Source organism: Lissotriton helveticus, chromosome 7 (genome assembly GCF_964261635.1).
Source record: "Lissotriton helveticus chromosome 7, aLisHel1.1, whole genome shotgun sequence".
NCBI lineage: Eukaryota > Metazoa > Chordata > Amphibia > Caudata > Salamandridae > Lissotriton > Lissotriton helveticus.
Window position 1 is genome coordinate 1,564,492,107 of NC_136068.1, and position 22,774 is coordinate 1,564,514,880.

Genomic DNA, 22,774 nt, shown 5'->3' on the forward strand with positions numbered 1-22,774 from the left:
AGGTTCTCGGTGGGCGGAGTCCGCGCTGCCGCCAAGCCTCCCGGTGCCCGTCCCTGCCCGTTCCTGCTCCTGCTCCCGCTCCCGTTTTGCTCCACACTATACTGTGTGCGGGTCCCGGTAGACGGACTGCGGGGTACGGGCTGCGGGCTCACGGTAGGCGGCAGGCGGCAGGCGGGTTGCTGCTGTAGGCATGCTGCGTGCTGCGGACTGGAGGGCTACAGGCTACGAGCTGCGTGCTGCCGGTTCGGTGTCAAGAGTGGGCGGCCCGGTGATCAGGATAGCTTCGGCTTTTAACTGCTTTTAACTTCAGCTTCGGCTTCTACCTCGGTCAATCTCCTCACCGCTCGCCAAGCCACCCTGCCCCACTCCACACGGCTCGGCACGGCTTACACACGGCGCACACATGCTCTGTGACTGCTGCTGCTCTGCTTCGACTCACTGGTGACACAGGGTCTCGCATTTGAAAGAGTTTAACCTCTTCCGTGCGTCGGACTGCCCCCGCCGCCTGATGCCACAGTGGGCTTGTGCGTCAGACGGCTGTGGCCCGTCCAATTTGCGCAGGTGTAGAATTCGCCCGCACAGTGGGGAAATGTGTGCCACATCAAATCGGTTAAACTGTTGTATTGCCAATAGCACACACTCTTATAAATGCGAGACCTATTGCATTGCAAATGCTTGTTCTAGCTGTATATAAATACACTCTGAATATTCCCATTTGAAATGTTATAGTGTTAATTCATAAAGGCATTTAAAAGTAGGTAAATGGGTGCTACAGAAATACTACTTTACATACTTTAACATGCCTTTGTGAATAAGCCTCAATCTCTGTAGAGACAGAACTGTAGCTAATGCTCTTCTATTCCTTGCAGGAAAAGTGAACACTGGGGCAACTAGGCATTCCTACTACAATATCCAAAAATGGTTTATTTTGAGTAATTCTGAGTCATTTCTTGATACTTTTAACAACATCTAAAACAAGCACAGAGTTCTTTAGTGAACAAAAAGACACATATTAAGGCGTTATGGTCCGCTACATAAGCCAAAGAGACATTAAATGTACATTTGTCATTAGTCATTTTGATAATGTTTAGCCCTGGTTCGCTTTCCATCCCTCTTGCTGCTGTAACAGTGCTCAGCGATGATGACCGTAAGAATGAGAAGGACCACTCCAGCCAGCACAATTTGGACAATGGATCCTTGGGTTAAATCTGTCCAAAAAAAAATAACAGGAATTAATATTTCATAACTTTAAGTTTCCCATTCAGAGATATGAAAGTTTTGAGGTTATCCTCATAATATAACATGTTGGCAACGGAGACAGTAGATGCCTGCGTCTCTATAACATTAATAAAGTATGGGTGCGATAACGCAGGTTGGTAATAAGTACACGCCAGCTAAATATTCTCTGGTAAATATTTGTTCATCTGAGCTACTGTATGTTTTGAGCTGCACTTGCTGCATCCCTGATACTTCTGAGTGGTTCTACTGTTTGGTCGTTTACATTGTTGTGTGAATGACTGAGTATTCCTTTCCATTTGAAACATTAATCTATCCATTACTTATTTGTTATGGCTTAAGATATTATTTGTTTATCTTATGCTTGTAACACTGTGTATGTATTTAGAGCTTGTAGATTCCTGGGGGTTCTATGCTCTGGCAGGTGAACTGCGAGCTGAAGCCTGTCTAGGAGGCATTGGTGTTGCTGGAGAAGATTCGTAATAAACCTTCATATTTATCTACAGCTCTTGTTATGAGGCATCCACTTTACACTGTTCCTTTCTGCTGGTGGTTCCTCTCTATTTTCCAATTTTGACAATATTTAGGGGTTTTGGATTCATAAGGTTCCCCCAAACCACAGATCAATTGCTTTCTATGGACGCTCTTGGCAAGCACTGAGACGTACACAAGCCCAAAACAGTCTCCCAATTCTACAGTCTCAGGTGATTGGCCACTCTGCACCCTTTGGTCAAGGTCCAGCCTGGTGGCACCATTATCTAAGTTTTGGGGTTATGCAGGTTCACTCAGGTGTAATATCTACTAGCCTCTACATGTAAATTAACCCCATGACAATAAATATTGATGACTCACAACATCAATGGGAATTGATTCTACAATCATGATCATGAATGTCAGAATGAGTGCGAAATCATGAATGATCAAGGCTATTATTGGTGAACCTTTTGTTAGTGTGGATAACCACACACAGTTTGTTGATGATGATGAGTGCAAAATGGATTGCTGCTGGCAGGAAGGTAACAACAAAGCCAGCTCTTTCCCAGCTTCCTCTGTTATCTCATCTCTCTTTATCACTGGGTCCTAACTGAGGGGAATACCCATGATCGTGAATCAGAACGGGTGCCTGAGATTGTACCAGTATGGAGCAGTCTAGGCACCAATCTAGGTAGTGTATTCTGGCATCATGGCAAGGCCTGCTCTTCTCCTAAATCCCACTGAGGAGGTAATCTCTGCCCCAGTGTGGGTGGTTGGTGTTTCATATCGAATTATGAATGGGTAACATTGAATTACAGTCATATTTTTCAACAAGAGGTTTCTTAGTGACATTGAATAGACAACTACAGCAAATCCGAGTTTTTTATGATGTCACTCAGAACCCTGAGGTGAAAAACTTCTCCGTAATTTACTTTTTACCCATCTATAATAATCTGTTCAGTATGGCTCCCAAAGTCATCTGCCCTTGCTTTCAACTGCTGCACAGTGGCAGAGGATTAATGAGGGAGCCAGGCATAACTAACCCTGGGCGTAGTACTACGCTATGCTCGGGGAGCGTGCGTAGTTTGCGCTACCATGCGCTATGCGAATTGCATGTAGCACTGTGCCAAAACATGCAGTGTAGCAGGCATTTTTTGCTTGCTCACGGTTCTCAACGTCAAGTTGGCGACCATGAGCGAGCAAAATCAACATCCCGGCGAGACTTTTTCCTCGTTTGCGATCAGCAACATCAAGTTGCCGATCGCGAGCGTAGAAAATAAACAACCCGTCGAGATTCTCAACGCGGGGAGGAAAGGTTTCCCATTGCGAGTGGTCGCATACCACTCACGATGAGAAACTATCAGTCCGCGTTGAGAAAGCTGCCGCTCAAGTACAAATCTACTTGAGTGGCAGAAAACGACCACTTGCACTGTGCAAGATGCAGTTTGCAATGATTGCTCAGTGTGGACAAGCATCCGGCAATGTGCAATCAGTGCGAACAGCATTCTCCCTATCGCACTACGCAGTTCGCGTAGCTTGCATAGTGCGAAGTACACTTCGCGTAGCTACGCGTGGCTCTACTACACAAACTACACCCAGGGTTAAACATAACGTGGGTTCAGTTACATATACCTGTCCCAAAGGTTAAAAGAAAGAGTAACTGCCATACTTCATCAACCTCCACCACCTGCCCTGACTTCCTTCCCCCTTCTGCCGCTGTGCTTTCTGCCTCAAAGCAGACAAGCAGCGCTGTGCTGACAGGCTTTTAGTGAGGGCTGTCAGCTTGACCTGCCTGGAAGGCCTTTATGACATCACAACAGTGGGTAACCAATTTTGTCATCAACAGTTGCTGTATCATAGCAGTAGGTTATCAGATTCAGAAAATGAAATACATTATAAAAGCTCTCTATGAGAGCCATGCATAACAAAGCTTTAGCTGTGCACTGACCCTGATTTGCAGTGGATAATGTCAAACAGAGGATGTAAGCAAGAGTTCTAACCCGGCTTATTGAAGACAACGATATACACATCTCTGTGTAGAACTTACTGTAGTCATTCCAGAACATGGAACTGTATGGTGCTCATTTCCTCAATAATGGAATTACACCCAAAACCCTGCTTAAGCTTGGCTGAGCTACCTTGCTACTGCTTGCCTCTCCTGTCTGGAGTCCACCAGACAGCCTGAGGTGTCCAGAGACATGGACAAAGTGTTAAACACAAACAAACACCTGGGCCTAAACTGTAAAGAAAAAGAGCTGTTCAATATAGCACAGCTCAAGTGGAGTATTCCTTTTAAAGGATGTTTTCCCTCACCCACCTTAGGTGGCATGCTTCAACATCAAGAACCTCCTCTCACCATAATGCCTATTCATGGTGCAGGCAACAACCCCATCGCTAGAGGGAGGAGCACAGCTGATGTTTTTTAGAAGTATAGCACATTACCCTGTTTGTGTGTCTCTGGGTCAGGATTAAAATAAGCAAAACACAGCAGGATATATTAAACCTGTTGAGGTGTATCATCAAGGTAGGCCAATGTGTTCTGCCTGTTACCCTTCACAGAGGTATCTCGGTATTCGTCATGACCAATGGAAGTGGCGCTTCTGCTCAGAAAAAGCTCAAACAATATGTACAAGGTGAAATAATACAAAACCAGCCAGTGGTCCTATATGAATCCAAGGAAGGGATCCACTGGCGGTCACCCTTATCATCGGGCGTAGTGTTGTAACTTAGACTCTGGCATGGAGCTCAGGGTACTCTCTATCCTAAGAATCGTGAGATTCAGACACTTCCATCGCCGACCTCTCAAAAAACATCTGCTGTGGCCCTCTCTCTAGTGAAGGGGTTGTAGCCCACACAGTGACTAGGCATTACGGTGCGAGGAGGTTCCCAATGATGAAGCACACTACCTCTGGTGGGTGAGGAAAAATGATCCTTTAATAGGACATTGGGGGCCCTGCTAGGGGCCCCCAAATAATCTTTCTGACAGGCTTTCCATGTCACAAACCCAGCATGGAAAGCCAGTTGAAAACTGACATCGTTATTCCGACAGCGGAAAAGCCGTCACATAGAAATTATGTGCCGTTCCGACTGGGCGACCGGCCCGTCGGAAGCCAGCTGGAATGACTAGCTGGTTAAAATTCTGACTACCTGGATTGCAATTAAGGGGTCGGAATTGATACCATTGACCAACATCAAAATCAGGCCTTAAGAGTCTCCTTGATTTAAAATATTTACAAAAAAACGTAAAATGCAGAAGTGTTTGTAGAGAACTCTTATCATTAGGACAAGGGGGCATTGGATCAACAAACACCCACCGTCCCTTTGGAAATGATAGTGTACAGTGCTTGCTATCACATGAGTTACAAAAAACGTGCCCATTATTTTGAAACCACGCATGCATAAGACTCCATGGTGTCAGATGTCTTTAATTAAACAAAAGACCTAACAAAGTGTTTGGATAATTCCATAAAATCCCTCAGGCGGCGTCTCAACTCATAAAAAACATTCTTGGCCCAAAGTCAATATTTTTTAGCAATCAATTCTGGTTTGGCAAATAAACAGGCCTATCAAGTACAACAACAAGGATTTAATGTAATTGAGCACTCAAATTGTAAAAAAGACATCCACCCTCAAGCAATGTCTAATAATATCTCTAATAATTTCTCTATTGAAATGGGTAGTTGGTTTAAAGCAGGTTAAAGGCTCTATCAACCGGGGAGCTAATTTAATAACGTGTTAAGTAGGGCAGACTTGGGTCCTAATTTGTATGTTGATGGAGATGGAAGTCCGTCAGGTTATCTTCCAGTCAAGCAACTCAAAGTGAGTGATAGATGCAGAGGTTTTCCACATTGCTTTTTCAAGAATATTTAACCCAGGCTTCACAGTGCCTCACCTGTGATTTGGTCAAGTAGAGGCTTAGAAATGGTGGGACAACACAGTGCCATGCAAATGCAAATGAGCACAGTCAGAGAAAAGCCTCCTCTGGAATGAACAGCACCTTATAGAATTGCATCACACAAAGAACTCTCACTTAACTATTCGTGTCCTGCGTTTGGGTCTTGGATGCATGTATAAATAAAAGTTGCACTGCCAGAAGACATCTTCATATCATGTGTTATTTATTTTGTGTTGAAATTTTTTATTAATAAAATTTGATAAAGCGTAAATGTAGATACATATGCAGAGGAAAAAATGAGACATAGCATAAATGAGGAAATGATTCTTAAAATATAACAAAGGAAGCATAAACAACAAATCCTCTAGAATTCATAAGGCAAAACTAAGGATAAAAGGGAAGAAAAAAGAGAAGAGAAAAAGAAAGAAAGAGAGGAAGAGAAAAAGAAAGAGAAAAAGAAAAGAAAAAGGGAGCCCCAGAGTAACAAAACTAACTGTGAAATGAGATGGAAGCAAGAAGAGTGAGAAGGAACATAGGAGAGGGGAATAAAAGAGAATGAACATGGTGCGAAAAAGGTGGAATTAAGAAGGAATTAAGAAGGAAGAGCAGCCGTAGAAGAAGAAGGAGTAGAAACAGAGTCATTACCCACTGTGGTTTCCAGGAATGGGGACCAAACTTGAATAAAAATGGAAGCTTGATCCTGCAAATTATAAATTATACGTTCGTAAGAAGCTGTTTGTATCATTGCCACCAACCATTCCTCCTGAGAAGGAGGTAATGAGGACTTCCAATGACGCAATATACACATTTTTGCCGTGGCTAGGGCAGTATGTAGGAGACAAGTCTGTGGTTTAGTAAATTTTGGAAGGCCACGAAAGTCGTGTAAAATTATTTTTGCAGAGGTAAGGGGCAAAGGCAATGACATAGAGGAAGCCAAAGTCTTTCGCACAAAAAGCCAAAATGATCTAGTACGAGGGCATTCACAGATAATGTGCGTTATATCACAACTGGAAGCAGAACATCTCCAGCACAAAGAATGGGAAATTAACTTAGCACGATGTAATTTGACCGGGGACCAGTGCCATTCATGGAGAATTTAAAAAATACAGAATTTAAGGCGAGCTTCTCGAACACCCTTATGTAATCCTTCCAAAATGAGATCCCACTGAGCATCTGAGTATGTCACAGAAAGGCGTGATTGCCACTTCAATTGAAGAGCTTTTGAAAGGGGTTGCGAAAATAGAGGATGTAAGAAAGTCTTATAAAGGCCAGAGGTGACACCCTTAAAAGTTCCCCATAAATTCAAATAAGATAAAATAGGAGAAGTGGACAGTAGCTCAGGTGGGGAACCCAGACGTTTTGTGAGAGCTTGTTGAAGATGGGAATATTTACAGGATTGTGAGGGCGGAAGATGGAATTCCTCACTGAGTTGGGGAAAGGATTTAAAATTGTCACCATGGAACAGTTGTTCCAGGGAATGAATACCAGCCTCCTGCCACAGAGGCCAGGACACAGTACGACCCCGCACTCGAATAGCCGAGTTAGACCATATAGGAGCATTAAAGTGAAGCCGCGAGTTAGACTTAAAGATACGGTGAATTCTTTGCCAAGACTTATACATAGCGGATAATATAGGATTTTGGGGATCAAGAGAACTGGAACCCTTGCCATATAAAAGGGATAAACCAGGGCCAGAAGCCAATAAGTAACGTTCAAGTGGAACCCATTGGGGGATGTCTTTAGACTTAGGTAAAAAGAAAGAAAGATGGGAAAGATGGAGGGCAAGGGAGTAATGCTCGATAGAGGGAAGACCTAAACCTCCATGCAATTGGTGGGACTTTAATTTGGCTAGAGTGAGACGCGGTTTAGCTGTACCCCATATAAAAGTTTAATTTTCGAATCAATGGACCGAAGAGTAGCCAAAGGAATGGTCAAAGGTGGCATACCCAGAACATAGAGAAAATGTGGTAAGGTGACCATCTTGATCGCCTGAACCCGTCCCCAAAGGGATAAACCTAGGGCCTTCCATTTATCGAAGTCTCTTTGCATTTGCGCAATTAAAGGAGTTAAATTGTCCGTGACAACATTATCCAATAACCTATTGAGGAGTATACCTAAGTATTTAAGCCAAGAGGGTTGCTATTGAAATGGAAAACCAGAGATGGCGTTCTTCGTAGTACCAATGGACATAGGTAATACTTCGCTCTTGTCCCAGTTTATCTTATATCCAGAGAAAGAAGAAAAATCATCAATGACACGGAGGAGAGCAGGGAGAGAGAATGGGGAAGATCAGTAAGTGTAAGAAGAATGTCATCCGCATATAAATAAATTTTAGAGTGACCAATTGGAAGAGGAGTGCCCACTACATCAGCCGATTGACGAATTGCAGCAGCTAGAGGTTCCATAGCCAAAAGGAAAAGAAGAGGGGAGACCCCGTCGGATAGGAAATGGAGTAGAAAGAAAACCGCCACAGTTAACTTGAGCAGATGGGCTATCATAAAGTAGCCGTACTTTAGCTATGAACTGATCACCTAATCCAAATCTTTGCATGACGGTAAAAAGGTATTCCCATTCGATGCAGTCAAATGCTTTTTCAGCACCCAAAGAGAGAAGGAGGGCATTATCGGCAAGATGCTTAGCTGACCACAAGGCATGGGAGAGAGTACGCAAGGGATTGCGAGAGGAACGACCGGGAACAAAACCTACTTGGGAGTTATGAATTAAAGAAGGTAAAATCTTGCGAAGTCGTGATGCAAGAATGCTAGCAAGGATCTTAACATCAGAATTCAAGAGAGATATAGGACGATAACTGCCACACAATAGAGGATCTTTGCCAGGTTTAGGCAGAACCGCTATGATGGCTTTGTTAGAGATAGAACCAAGAGAAGATTCCTCCACGGCCTCCCCAAAGGCAGCATGAAGAGTATCAATCATGCTCTGACCAGTCCATTAAAAAAATTCAGGAGGAAAACCATCATCCCCCAGAGCTTTATGGCACGGCAAGGCAGATACAGCTGAAGAGATTTCATCCATCGCGATAGGTCCTTCCAGTAGAGCTCTTCCATCATCAGAGAGTCATGGAAGATGTACTGCATCTAGAAATTTAGACATCGCTAGCGTATCTACCTGAGTGCCTGGAGAATAAAGAGATCTCTAAAATGAGGCAAACTCCTCAACTATGTCTTGTGGCCGAGTAAGGACATCGCCACCACTTGATTTAATCGCTGGAATCGCCATAGCAGCCAATAATCGACCAGCCTTCTCCCCTTGTTCATAATGACGACCTTTCATCTTTTGCAAGGCATATTCTGCCGTAGAAGTAAAAAGAGTATTGAGGGCCATGTGTGCTTGTTCCAATAACTTACGATTTTGGAGAGTCGGTTTCGAAATATATAGTTGAGAGAGTCGACGAATATCCTTTTCCAGATCAAGTTGTTTGGCAGCGTTCTGTTTATTATAAAGAGCTGCGTCCCGCATAAGTTGACCTCTGATGGTTGCCTTAGCCGCTGCCCAGACCATTCTTTTAGAGGAAACCGAATCTTCATTATTGAGAAGATAATCACGGAAGTGGGATTGCAAAAGAAGTTTACCCCGTGGCGTTTTATATTTGCTGATATTCAAACGCCACGGTTTGCGCCCCGGACTCATAAGACCGAAGTCTAGAGATAGAAGAACAGGGGAGTGATCAGATATAGCTGCTTCTAAAATCTGGGAATCAGTAACCAATTGGACTGAATGTTGCGAAAGAAGAAAATAATCAAGGCGCGAAAACGTACCGTGAGTAGAAGAGAAAAAAGTGTACTCCTTATCCTGTGGGTGACTTAGTCTCCAATGGTCAACAAGACCAGTGTCAGTAAGGATGTCACAAAAAATGGCTCAGTCCGAAGCGTTGTTATTGTCAATGCAGCCTGTCCTGTCAAGAGCAGGATCCGGTGCCAAATTCCAATCACCGCCGATGAGAAATTGAGAAGCATTTATTTCCGTAAGATGACGATTAAGTCTAAGAAAAATTTGTTTTTTGGAGCCTAGCGGAGCATATACAGAACCGAGATAAATGAAGGAATTGCCAAGCTTTAGTTTAACAAATACATATCGACCTTCCGGGTCAGACCATGACTTTAGAATTGTGAAAGGAAGTGACTTCCGAAAAAGGATGGCTTCTCCGTATTTACGAATAGGATTAGGATTTGCGGGATCAGGTTTAGAGACTGAACTATGTATGACTTTACCAACCCAGTCCCTGCTGAGTTTACTAGACTCAATATCGTCCAAATGAGTCTCCTGTAAGAGAGCAACGTCCACATGTTTAGAATGTAAATAGGAAAGAACTTTCTTGCGTTTTATGTAATGGGTGAGGCCATGAACATTCCAAGAAATCACAGACAACGGATGGGTAGAAGGCATGAGAATAGGATTAAGTAAACGAGAAGTGAGGAAGAGGAGAGATATAAAAGAATAGAAATGCTACTCTGGGAAACAAAAACAAACAAAAAAAAGTAAGTAGGGAAATGAAGAAGGAAAGAAGGAAAAAGAAAAGGAAAAGGAAGAGTAGATAGGAAAGTAGAAGAGAAAAACAACCTGGACTGTAAACTGCGGGTCTGGGCGAACCTAGAGCAACGCCAAGGGAGACCGGGCCCCCTTCGAGCAAAGAAGAGTGGGGTTCTAGAGGATAAATGGTAACATGAGATATATAAAGCACAATATAACAAAATAACATCATCAAAATCGGAATCAACTCCTCTTCATCCCCTCCAAGAAACTGTCATCAATAAACCCCCAACCTAAATATTACATGAGAGGAACATGAGGAGAGTAAATAAAAGCAAGGAGGATGAAGCAAAAGGAAGACAAGATATAGAAGAGAAAAGCAGAAGAAAAATATAGCAATGTATCGCATCAGGACCAGTAAAGTAGAAAGAATTATTAAAGGTATGATACAAGAACCAAACAAAAGGAGAGTAATGAAAGCAAGGAGGATGAAATAAAAGAAAACATATTATATAATAGAGGAGGTGTGGAAGATAGAGTGAAATAAATATGAAAGGTAAACGAGAGGATGAGAAATCCACATCAATATAAAGAAGAGTGGAAAGGAAATGGAAAGTATAAATGATAATGCATAGTAACAGGAGCAGACTATCCAAAGCGGAAAGTCCAACAAAGAAGATAAAGAATGTCATGTGTAGCAACCAGCACAACATCATAAAGAAAAAAAGAAAAAAATGCATTGGAAAAGGAATCGCCATAGGAGAGGGAACAACTTGGAGAGAAGTCTGCAATCAGCAAAATACTGTGAGGATATCAAATATCCAGTGTAAAACCATAGAAGAACAAGGAAACATAGGTCACAATACGAAATAGAGAACCAAAGTGATCACACCACAAAAGGAAAGCGCAAGAAAATTAGTTGAAGAAAAAGACTAAATAAAAACATGATATACCAGAAAAAAGAATATGAAAAATAGAGTGAGGGGAACACGAAAGAGGATGTACAAGGAGGAACTAAACCAACAATATCACATAAAAGGAGGTAGAGAGATAGTAGGTAGAAGGAGAGGAGGAAAAACCCAGAAAGTTATACAATAGAAGAGAAACAAAAGAAAATGACGAAAGACACTCTAAGCAAGGGGAGCAATAAGACACAAAGACATTATACAAAAGCGGGACAGGTAATAAATGTGGGAGAGATAAGAACCGTACAATACATAAGAAGCAAAACTTGAAAGTGATTAAAGAACTGCAAATCTGAAAATTCCATACTAGCAGCGAGTAAAGGATAACAATAGAGCATGAAGCAACATATAAGAACAACAACAAACACTGCTATATGCCTTCAATCAGCATCAAAAAATTATACCAAGCAGTAAAATCTCAGTGAGCTAAGCGAGCAACAAAAGCATTGTGAACAATAAACACTGCTATAAGCTTATATAATAAGAAAAGGTAATAAAGCATTAAAGCATTAAAAGAATTCAGTCAGCATCAGATGGCGTCTTAAGAGGCGATCTAGACTTGTCTCTTTGTTGCGTATTAGTGTGATGAGAAGAGACAGAGCGTAGAGCCGAATCCATGTCATCCTGAGAGCGAGGCAGACGAGTGAGATCTCTGCCACGCTGTCTAGATTCAGGAGAGATATACAAATGAGATGATGGTAAATTCGCAGATGAGGACTTGGATTGAGAAGATTGGGCATTGGAAGAAGACTGAGTTTCCATATCATCGGACCTGATACCATCCAGAAACTGCTGTAGAAGTGCAGGATCGTAAAAGTGTTTGGACTCTCCATTCCTAGTAATACGGAAACGTGCAGGCTCAAATAATCCATATTTGATGTCCATTTGACGTAACTGTGGTCGCATGGAGAGAAACGCCTTCCTCCGTTCATTCGTTTCTTTAGAGAAGTCTGCAGCCATGTAGATGGCATGACCCTGAAACAGAAAGGAGCCACGTGTACGAGCCATTGATAAAATCTGTCTAGTTAGCTCATGGCGAAGAAAACAAGCAATGATTGGTCTAGGTCTTGCAGAAGATCCAGGACGTGGAGGGCCCAGTCTATGAGCACGTTGGAGTTCAAGAGGAGGAGTAAAAGAAATTCCAGTCAGAGTGGGAAGGGCATCACAAAGAAAGGACTTCATATCTTGCTTTTCAATATTTTCTGGAAAACCAAAAAAACGGATATTGTCTTTACGACTGCGATCTTCCAAATGGATGATCTTACTGTGAAGGAAGAGTAGGTCTGGATCTGAACCCTGAACAGAATCCAGTCGACCCTCTATGTCTATTATTTTAGAATCAATGACATCAATCCTGGTGTGAAAAGTTGTAAGTTCTGCCCTGATAGACTTGGTTTCTGCAGTCAATGAAGTCATAGAAATATCCAGGCCCTCCAGCCGTCGGTTGACCCCAGAAAGTTCCTGTAAAATGCGTTGCACAGTGTCAGACAGGGACTTGTCGCTCTGAGGTAGTGCAGCTTGCGACGAAGGAGGTGACGTAGAGCCATTACCTTTAACTGCCAAAGGAGAGGGTTGTTTTACCACTTCATTGAAAAGTGGTTGTTTAGGCCCACGACCATCATTCCTATTGTTAGACATGTCTAAGTTCCGTTTTAATGGTGGTCTGCAATAGCGAATAGAGGAAATAGTGGAATATGAGGCAATGGTGAAGCAAGGGGTGTGTCAAATAACAAGGAGGTAATAAATTGTATGCAGCAAGAAAATGACCAATACACAACTAGTGTCTGAAATCGGAAAAATTATTACAACATTGCCGCAAAATAGCAAATAGTAAATCACAAAACCAATGAGGTGTTGGAGTAATTAATCTTGCGTACCAAAACTACCTCATAAGCAAAGCATGGAAATACAGTAAATAGGTACGACATTAGAGTAGCAGTGTGATGGTAAAGCGCTTTCCAAATAAGGACGAAGCATATGAGAAAGGAAAAATATCATACACCCAGGACTATCTCCAAGGAAAACATGAGCGTGTATTATTGATATAGGAGGCAATGCCTAGGAGTAAAAGTCAGAAGTTTCTTGAAGGCATAACTGGTAAAGAGATAAAGTAAAAGAACAAACTGAAATATTAAGGATGAAAATAGTGCTTATAATCCAGCCTGCGAAGTTCCAACAACATGAAGCAATAGTGTTCTGTATGTTTGTAATATCAACACACTGAGGTACATAAAGCTCAATTGGAAGAGGCAGAAGAGAAAATCCTGCAGAAAATAGTTCAGAAGGCCTCTAGATGGTGAAGCACGTCATGTGGAAAGAAGTCTCAAGGGGGTCTTTCACTCTATTGCAAAGAAATCCACTGGAAACACTTTTAAAAGAAGGCGCTGTGTATTAGGAATATACACAATGTTAGGCGCATGAAGTTCACCGTAGGCTGAGGAGCATAACCTTATCGTCTGAGGAGGCGCGGCCTAGCTTGTGTTGAAGCCCGGCCCTAAATTTGCAGGGGGCGCGGCTTACCCTGAGGAGAGGCGCGGCGTCACCAGCGTGCAGTACACGGTGCGCACTTCAGGGCAGACAGGTGAGGACATGCCGGAAGGAAAGAAGAACAGCGTCGCCGAGCCTCGGAAAACCACTGCCGGGCTCAGCCAAGTCCCCGCCTGCAAAGGAGCACGAAAAGCAGGATCCCAGCCATCAGGTGAGGGCAGGAAGCTCGTCAGGGGTCCGTCCCTCGGCGGAGCTTCTCTATCAGGCAGCCATCTCCCTGCGTGGCCAGACCACGCCCCATCATGTGTTATTTAGATGCTTTGGTCACTGCACTAGTGCACTCAAAGCAGTTCTTAGCCGATGTGTGAATCTCTGGCCTCCACCGCTTTTCTCTTCATTAAATATTGGCGTAACACATAGTTTATGTTATGTGGCCCTTGAAAGAAGAAACACCTAAAACAAGGCAGAGTCAGTTACTTCTAATGTGCAGCCTGCTGCGTTTCCCGATTATGTTTCTGTGGATTCGCTGTTGCTGCATGCCCCACTGATCATCAACTTGTCTGATGTCAATCATTTGAGGCCCAAAGTGGCTTCAAAGGAAAGACGTTTTTTACCTATTTTGGGGGTGCATTTAGCATTGAAAATAATAGGTATAGGCTCTGCTTACTCTTGCACTGTGCAGATCCCGGCACTAGAGACATAAGCCCAGATTTACCAAGTCCTTGTGTTGCCCTTGCACCATGCAAGGCCACACTGGACGAGCATACAAGATGGCCGCCGGGTAGGAGCTCCGGAATGAGCTCCCCGGCTAGGAAATTCCTTTGGACGTAATTCCCGGGGATAAACCCCTCTTCCGAACACTTACTCCTCCTGGGATCTGTGGAGGGCTGTCCAGCTATTGCTCTACCCCGAGAGAATTTTCAATGACCGGCTTCAGCACTCTCTGGGTATCTCTGTGCTAGCGGATACCAAGCTATCATGGCCGTTGGCTGGTTGAGCTGCCTATGCAGCTGAGAGAAGAAGGGCCGTCACCTTCCGGGCAGGGACTTGGTTGCTCGGCTTACTGCTATGCCCTCAAGGGCAGCTGATTGGACGCTTGAGTCGTATTCCCCACGCAAAGCTGCATGGTTATTGCTGTGAAGCTGCTGCACTGTGTCCTCAAGCCTTTTCTCCTTTTTCGAATCTCCTAGTGAGTGCGGTGTTTTCCCGGTCTTCTGGTCCTCCGACCCCGTAGCCGCCTCCCCTTTCCGGAGCTATTTATTGGGCCCCCAAGTCAATGTCCTGTGACAAAGCAAGTTACGATTGAGATGCTGCTGCCGAATGCTTTTCCTGATGACGCAAGTGAGATCTGTGATTTTTCTGGTTTTCCGCCCTTCCAATCCCATGGCTGCCTCCCCCTTCCAGTACAGCTCCCGGAGGTGGGTTTCTTAACTGACTGTGGGATTGGATGTTTGTTGATCTGCAATCCCTCCATTTTGTGCAGGAGGTTTTTTGGGGCTGTGTCCTGATCCCCCATCTTGACGGCCTCGACCGGCTATTAAGATCGCTCCAAGCTCCTCATCTTGGTGTCGCCAGCCTGTATATTGCTTCAAGTCGACCACCCCCTTCGGGACACCTACCCCCCTTCCAATAAGGATGTTCACAGTGAGACTCCCTCTTTGCCCCTTCCTTTGGGCCCCTTCCATTACCTATGGTGCTCGGGCACATAGAGCGAGTCTGGCCCCGGTCAATCAGATTCCGTGACCCACAATGGACTATGGGTGTGTGGACATTGACTTTGAGGGTCCCTTGCTGTTCTTTCTTCCATTGTAGGTATGCCTGACTTTGTCTGTCTTTCCAGCTTCCTGTCTCCATCCCCCTCCCCCACTCACCTTCCATGCTCCAAGTAACTTGAAGTTGTTTTATTTATGCTGTGGTAACTGATGTAATTCTGTACAAGTGTTTTCATGTAAAGCTCTCTGATACCTCTGGGTCTAGCCAGGCATTTATATAACTATGCAAATAAATAAACAAGGGCTTAAGCAAAGCAGGAGCCTTCTAGCATCACTTTTAGGAACTTGTGTTGTACAACTTCTGTGCTATTTCAGCCTGTGTAACATAGGAATTAATGTATGCAAGGTAGTTTTCCACGCAAAATTCAACAGATCGTAAAGGCACTGGGATTTACTAATATATCACTGTGTGACACATCATCAAGCAGTGTAAAACAAAAATGTATATGCGTCAGAATGCTATGCATGGCCAATGCAGAAGCGCACAACGATACAAGGCCATCAGTATAAAAAGATCTCTAACGTAACACTCTCTTTCAAGCAAATCTACTCTTTGGAGGTGGGTATTTTGTAACTGGAATTTGGTGCAAGACAACAACAGTGACAGCAAAGGAGGAAGGAGTGCATATTCAGACAAATGATCTCCCTTATCGATATAAATGAGGAGGAGGTGATCCAGCAATAGAGACTAAAGAAGAAGAGCATCCTGAAGTTGCTGGATAAGATTTCTTCAAGTCTACAACCAGCATTAGGAATGATCAATGCCATCCCATCACATGTGAAACTAATGGCAGTTTTACACATTATTTGTTCTTGGTATTTCCAGAAGACCTCTGCAATGTTGGCTGGAGTGTCTCAGAGTGCCTTTTCCACATTTGTGCTATCTGTGTTGGATGCCATCATCAAGCTCACGCCACAGTACCTGCTGTTTCCCAAAATCAGCCTTCAACAAGTAGACACCGATGAAGGATTTTATGACATAGCAGGATTTCCTCATGTTCTTGGTGCAACTCTTTTTACCCATGTGCGGTTGGTGCCACCTTCAATTACTACACCTATTTTCTGCATTTGAGAAGATAACTATTTAATCAACGTGCAGGCAATTGTGTACTATTTAATTAAAAAATGGTAAATATTGAATATTTTAATATACAACAATATTATAAATTGAATTACATGTATTTAAGTAACATTTAATGCTATATATTTAATTATATACTTGTAGAAACATACACACATATATGTATGCGCATATTTATATAAACATATATATAATATAGCACTTTTATAAAAAGTATATTTTACATTATAATCTTTTTATTTACTATTAAAAAAGCACATTTATATAAATATATATCGATATGCATATGCATATATTTGTAAAAAAAAAAAACATTCCTTTCAAGGAACCGATTATGGAACATAGCAGGCCTGCAGGATTTCATTTTTTCTGAACAGCATGTTCGGCAAAAATGTCTTTATCAATTCCAAATGCGCCTGGGGCTCACATGTGGATTGATATACACGTTGCTTCACTCTCATTATAGGAAAAACAAACTGTTGCAAATAAACGTATCCATACAAATCTTAGAAAATAAACTAAAAAATAACATTATATATATTTAAACTCCGTGTAACAGTAGGGAAAGCGCTGGATGTCAGAGGGGTAATATTTACTATTCCCACTTCAGTCTTTGCAACAGTCGGGAAAGCGTTGGATTACTGAGGGGTAAAATTTACTATTCCTACTCCAGTCTTTGCAACACTAGGGAAAGCGTTGGATTTCGGAGGGGTAACATTTTCTGTTCTCACTGCAGTTTGTGCAACAGTAGGGAAAGCGTTGGACCCTGGAGAGGTAGCATTTACTATTCCCACTCCAGACTGTGCAACATTAGAGAAAATGTTGGACTTCAGAGGGGTAAAATGTACCATTCTCTTTGGAGTCCGTACAACAATGGGGAAAGTGTTGGACTATGGAGAAGTAAAATCAATCTACTATTGCCAGTCCATTCTTTGGAACAGTAGGGACAGTATTGGATCCTGGAGGGTTAACATTTACTATTCCCACTTCAGTCTGTGCAACAGTATGAAAGTACTTCACTTCAAACACATAACATATATGAAACATAACCCTATTATTTTTAAACAAATATACAACTCTTAATATGAACTTTATTACTAAATCAAAAACTATAAATAGGTAAAAATAAAAAAAACACTCACCATGATTAGTAAACAAATTAATAATTAACTATCATTAAAAAAATCATTTATTTATCATTTAATTAAATGACCACACTATACCCCCGAAAGTCTACAAGCCCACACTTTCAATATAGCTAAAATAAATAAATATAACAGAATTAAAGGTCAATTAAATGTTCATTAAAAATTGAATTATGAACTACTAATTTATTATTTACTTCCCACTCTATTCCCCTACAAATCCATCTGCCACACCTGATATATCACTTGAAAATTATTACCCAATGTATATACTTATTAATCAATTAAATCAATAATAATGAATTAATGATTAATAAAATCATTACTTAGAAACATAACACCCTATACCCCACCAAACCCAACATCCAACACCTAATAAACAACATATAAAATATAAATTATTACACAATTTGCATATTTGTTAGTCAATTAGATAATTAATAAAAACATTGATTATTGTTAAATAATGACTACTTAATTACTTTCCCACCCTACACCCCTACAAACCCAGCATCCCACACCTGATTTATAACTTAAAGATTCATCTATTACACAATTTACATAATTAATAATCAATTAATGATCAATTATGTCATTAGTAATAATATATAACTTAAACAAATACAATTATAACACAATATAATACTTAATAATTAATTATTTATTAAATAAATGCATTCCTAATTATTTGTTAATTAATTATTACTCAATTAACTTCCCACCCTATTCCCCTACATACCCAGCAGCCACACCTAATAAATACTTTTAAAAAACTACAATTATGACACAACTTAAAAAAGTACAAATAAATGATTAAGAAATTATTAATTAATTATAATTAAATACATTCCCAAACTAAACCCCTACAAAACCAGTACGCCAATACGACAATATAAATTACTATTAGCAATAAAATCAAAAACTTATAAATCACTTAAAATTACAAACCATATTTAAAAATATTATTAACGATTATATAAACAATAACAACACATAAGAATAATATATGAACTAACACATAAAGATAATAAAAACCAATATTATTTAAACGAGATTGTTCAAAATTACATTAACAACAACAATATTATTAAAAACTATATTGCTTACCTGAAAAATCGATATTCTTGACGATGATATTCCTGCATCTCAATATTTTTTCTCTGATATTTCTGCAACTCAATATTTCTAATCCAGTATTTTGCCCAAACACCGTTACCTGGCCAAATACCCTGGAAGTGCCCTTGATGCCTACATATTAAGACTTCACGATAAATGAGCAGTTGCAGAATGGAAGATATGGAAATAGCCTACTGACTGGCATGTCAAAGTTCATATCTAATTATTCCTCTGTGATTCAGAAAGACATTTGACAATATTCAAAAATACCATCAATAAAGTGTTGCATTTACACACAGTGAGTGTAGGAAAACCAAACAGTCAGCCAATTGGGTACGATTGGAGGGATCATATGTACTAATCCCTCATGCAACGCAGCCCAGCAGACGAAGTTGCTGTGCTGTGCTACATCAAAGGGACAGAGGACACATATGCCATATCCGCAAAGATATTGTGCATTCTTAGTCTATCCATGTACTGGCGCACCCCGTGCAGTCTACCAACAACCCAGCATTCTTGCACCAAAGAGCAAGGGAGTCTGTGTTATGGGTGACAAACTGTTTATTGCCAGGAAAGTGTTAGACCTGTCAGCCTCAGGGTGGTCTTCAGCCAAATTCTTTGCCTACGTACCTCCAGTTTTTTTCTGAAATTCGTTTTTTGTTGGCTTTAGGACTCTGAGCACTTTACCACTGCTAAGAAATTCTAAAGTGCTTGTGTCCACTCCCCTAAACATGGGTTGATTGGCATACACCTAATTGTTGTCTTTAGTTTACATATATGTCCCTTGTAGAGTAATATAGCATATACCAAGGACCTGTTAATTGAGTGCTACCAGTGGGCCTGCAGCACTTATTTTGTAACCCACTCAACTATCACTTTAAAACATGTCTCAAGCATTTCATAGCAGCCTCAATGCAGTTTTAAACTGGCAATTCAATTTGCTATTTAAACCCCGTTGCCAAGCCTTAAATTCCCCTTTTATTACATACAAGTCATCCATAAGCTTGACCCTAGGTAGCCCATAGGGCAGGGTGCTGTGTTATTAAAAGGTTGGACTTTTACTTATGAGTTGGACTTTTCCTAGTAGGGAAGCCTCCTAAATTGGTTTTTCACTACTGTGAGGCCTTTGACTCCCATAGGATAACACGGGGGATTCCTTATTATATTTAATAAGCTGTAGTTCCTAATTGGAAGAAGGCAGATATGTCATGCAGTGATAAACCTTCTTTAATGGTAAAGTTGGATTTTTTATTTACATTTTGAAAATACTGCTTTTAGAAAGTTGTCCTTTACGGTCTTTAGCTCTTTTGTGCCTGCAGCCTGTCTTAGGTCACATGACTAAGTGTAGTTGACAGTTAGACTTTATGAATACCTCCTAGACAGTCACAGAATAGAGGGATTAAGTGCGCCTCAATTGGCCATCTGCAGTCAGGATGGGGGTGTAGCTGAGCATAGCCTCACTTACACCTGAAAAGCCTATGCTCTGCCTTCACACAAAGGGCCAAACGACCCTATACTGTCACTGTAGCTACCTTGGAACCAGGGCAGGGGAGTCAGGAAATTCCATGCACTTCAAATATCCTTTCCAGAAGCTTCTTCAACCATCCAGAAGGATCTCGAGATATAAAAATAGGACTTTCAGAGCCCTCTTCAGTTGACTACTGGACCTGCAGAAGGACTCCCAGAGGACTGCCTACTACTGTGACCTGCTGTGTATTCTGCCAGACACTGCTGTACCTAGGAGGACTGCTTTGCTGTCTGGAGCCTACCTTGAAACATCCAAGGCCATCCCTACATCTTCACCTGTACCCAGGACTACCAGAAGTGACTCCAAGGGCTAAGTTGTTGGCCTGCTGCTCAGAGCCACAGGGAAATAAAAGTCTCCCACCATCTTGAACCCACGTCCGGACCCAGCATGAGTGGGTCCTGTATCCCTAAGATGTGTCCCACCAGTCCTGGACCCTTGGTTGTGGTGCTAAAGGTGCCCAGATGCCAATTCCCCAAACTGAGGACTTTGAAAAATGTTGCCCAAGAGCTGCAGTGAGAACCAGGAGGAGACTGCGACCAACTTGCTCGCCTATCTGCCTAAGGTGCATCGCTGGTCAGGTTGACTTTGTGTCCTCTCCTGCGATGTTATTCTCTGCAGCAGCAAATCCTTTTCAGTAGTCCTTCGCCAAAGGAGTCTCAAACCTCATGGAATTGTCTTCGAGTACCGTCCTCTATAGATTTTCAACTTCCATTTTGACTACTAAGTACGAATGTACAAATCGTCACTAAGGCTTTGACCCATGGCCATCAGATAACACTCCCTCCTCGGACGGCAGAACTTTATCTTCTCTGAACATTTTTTTCAAGAACTTTTCTGAGTCCAAAGGTAAGCGCTGACAGGGCTCTCTCAACTTTTTGTATGCAAACCATGCTCCCTTGTAGTCTGACTTAACCTTTAACTTTGGTCCGGTCTCATGCGACTAGATCTCCGTGGTTGGAATTTTCATCTTTCAGTTGCTAATCTTTCACTAAAATCTTCAAAACGTCATAACTTTGATTCTACTGATTATATTCGTGGTGTTTTGGAGTAAAACAATGTCTTACAATGTACTCTATTTTTCTAAATTGGTTTGGAATTGTTCTTGTGATGTGTTTTCATTGTATTACCATACGTGTGCTTCATAAATACTTCGCACATTGCCCCTAAGTTAAGTTTGGCTGTTTTTTGTGCCAAGCTACCCAGGGTTAAGCAGAGGTTAATTTAGTGGCTTTCTGTGGTTTACCCCACAAGGGGCTGTGACTGTTGCTTGTTCAGGGCTCACAGCCCAGTCAACCAACAACCCAATTTCTCACAAAGAAAAGAACCTCCTTCAAGGAACGCATCGACATCAACGCACACAACAGTACAGAACTCTTCAACATTGTGAAAGAACTCACCATCCCAGCTCCAGCTCCAACGACGTCCCACCATCACAAGTACTCTGTTACTCCCTGGCTACCTTCTTCCACTGCAAGATCGCAGACATTCACAACAGCTGCGACACCCAGACACTGACAACAGTCGCCGACACCCCCGACTCAACACCCACCAAACACACCGACCTCGTGCTCTCCTGGAACCATGTCAACAACGAAGACACCATCAAAATCATGAACACCATCCACTCCGGCTCACCTTCCGAACCCTGCCTCCACCACATCTTCAACAAGGCAAGCTCCACATCGCACCCCAAATCCGAAAGATCATCAACAGTTTCTTCTAGCCCGCCACCTTCCGGGAGAGCTGGAAACACGCTGAGATCAACACCCTACTCAAGAAACCCAAGGCAGGTCCAAAGGACCTCAAGAACTTTCGACCTATCTCCCTGCTCCCGTTCCCGGTGAAAGTAATTGAAAATACCGCCAACAGACAACTGACCCACTTCCTGGAGGAGAACAACATCCTGGACTACTCCCAATCCGGCTTCCACAGCAACCACAGCACCAAAACCGCCCTCCTCAGCGCCACTGATGACATCAGGACCCTACTGGGCATCGGCCCTCATCCTCCTGGACCTCTCGGCCGCTTTCAAACACTGTCTGCCAACACACCCTGGGCACATGCCTCTGCGAAGCAGGGGTCCAAGACAAAACCCCTGACTGGATCACCTCCTTCCTCACTGACAGAACCCAGAGAGTCCGCCTCCGCCCTTTCTGATCTGAAACCACCACGATTACATGCGGCATACCCCAAGGATCATCCCTCAGCCCGAGCCTTTTCAACATCTGTCGCCAACATTGTCCGAGCACCCCGCCTCAACATCATCTCGTACGCCGACGACACCCAGCTTATCCACTCCCTCACCAAGGACCCGGCCACTGCCGAATCCAACCTCCACGAGGGAATGAAGGCCGTCACACACTGGATGAAGACTAGCCGGCTGAAAGTGAACTCAGACAAAACAGAAGTCCTCATCCTTGGCTTCACTCCCTCCGCATGGGACGACTCCTGGTGGCCGGCCACGCTGGGTGCTGCCCCGATACCCACCAACCACACACGCAACCCGGGGCTCATTCTGGACTCAAAGCTCTCTATGACCCGGCAAGTTATTGCTGTCTCCTCCTCCTGCTTCAACACCCTCTGCATG

The 22,774-nt window shown here is 42.6% G+C and overlaps 1 protein-coding gene across 1 annotated transcript in view; it reads right to left on the reverse strand.

Annotated features, from left to right (window-relative positions):
• Window positions 1–909: 909 nt before the first annotated feature.
• Window positions 910–22,774, reverse strand: part of LOC144769579 (immunoglobulin superfamily member 1-like) — a 440,561-nt gene continuing 418,696 nt past the window's right edge. The window contains exon 8 of the mRNA XM_078653739.1: window positions 910–1,208. Within this exon, the coding sequence (XP_078509865.1) occupies window positions 1,069–1,208 (140 nt within the window). The 3' untranslated portion in view covers window positions 910–1,068. The remainder of the gene's footprint in view (window positions 1,209–22,774) is intronic.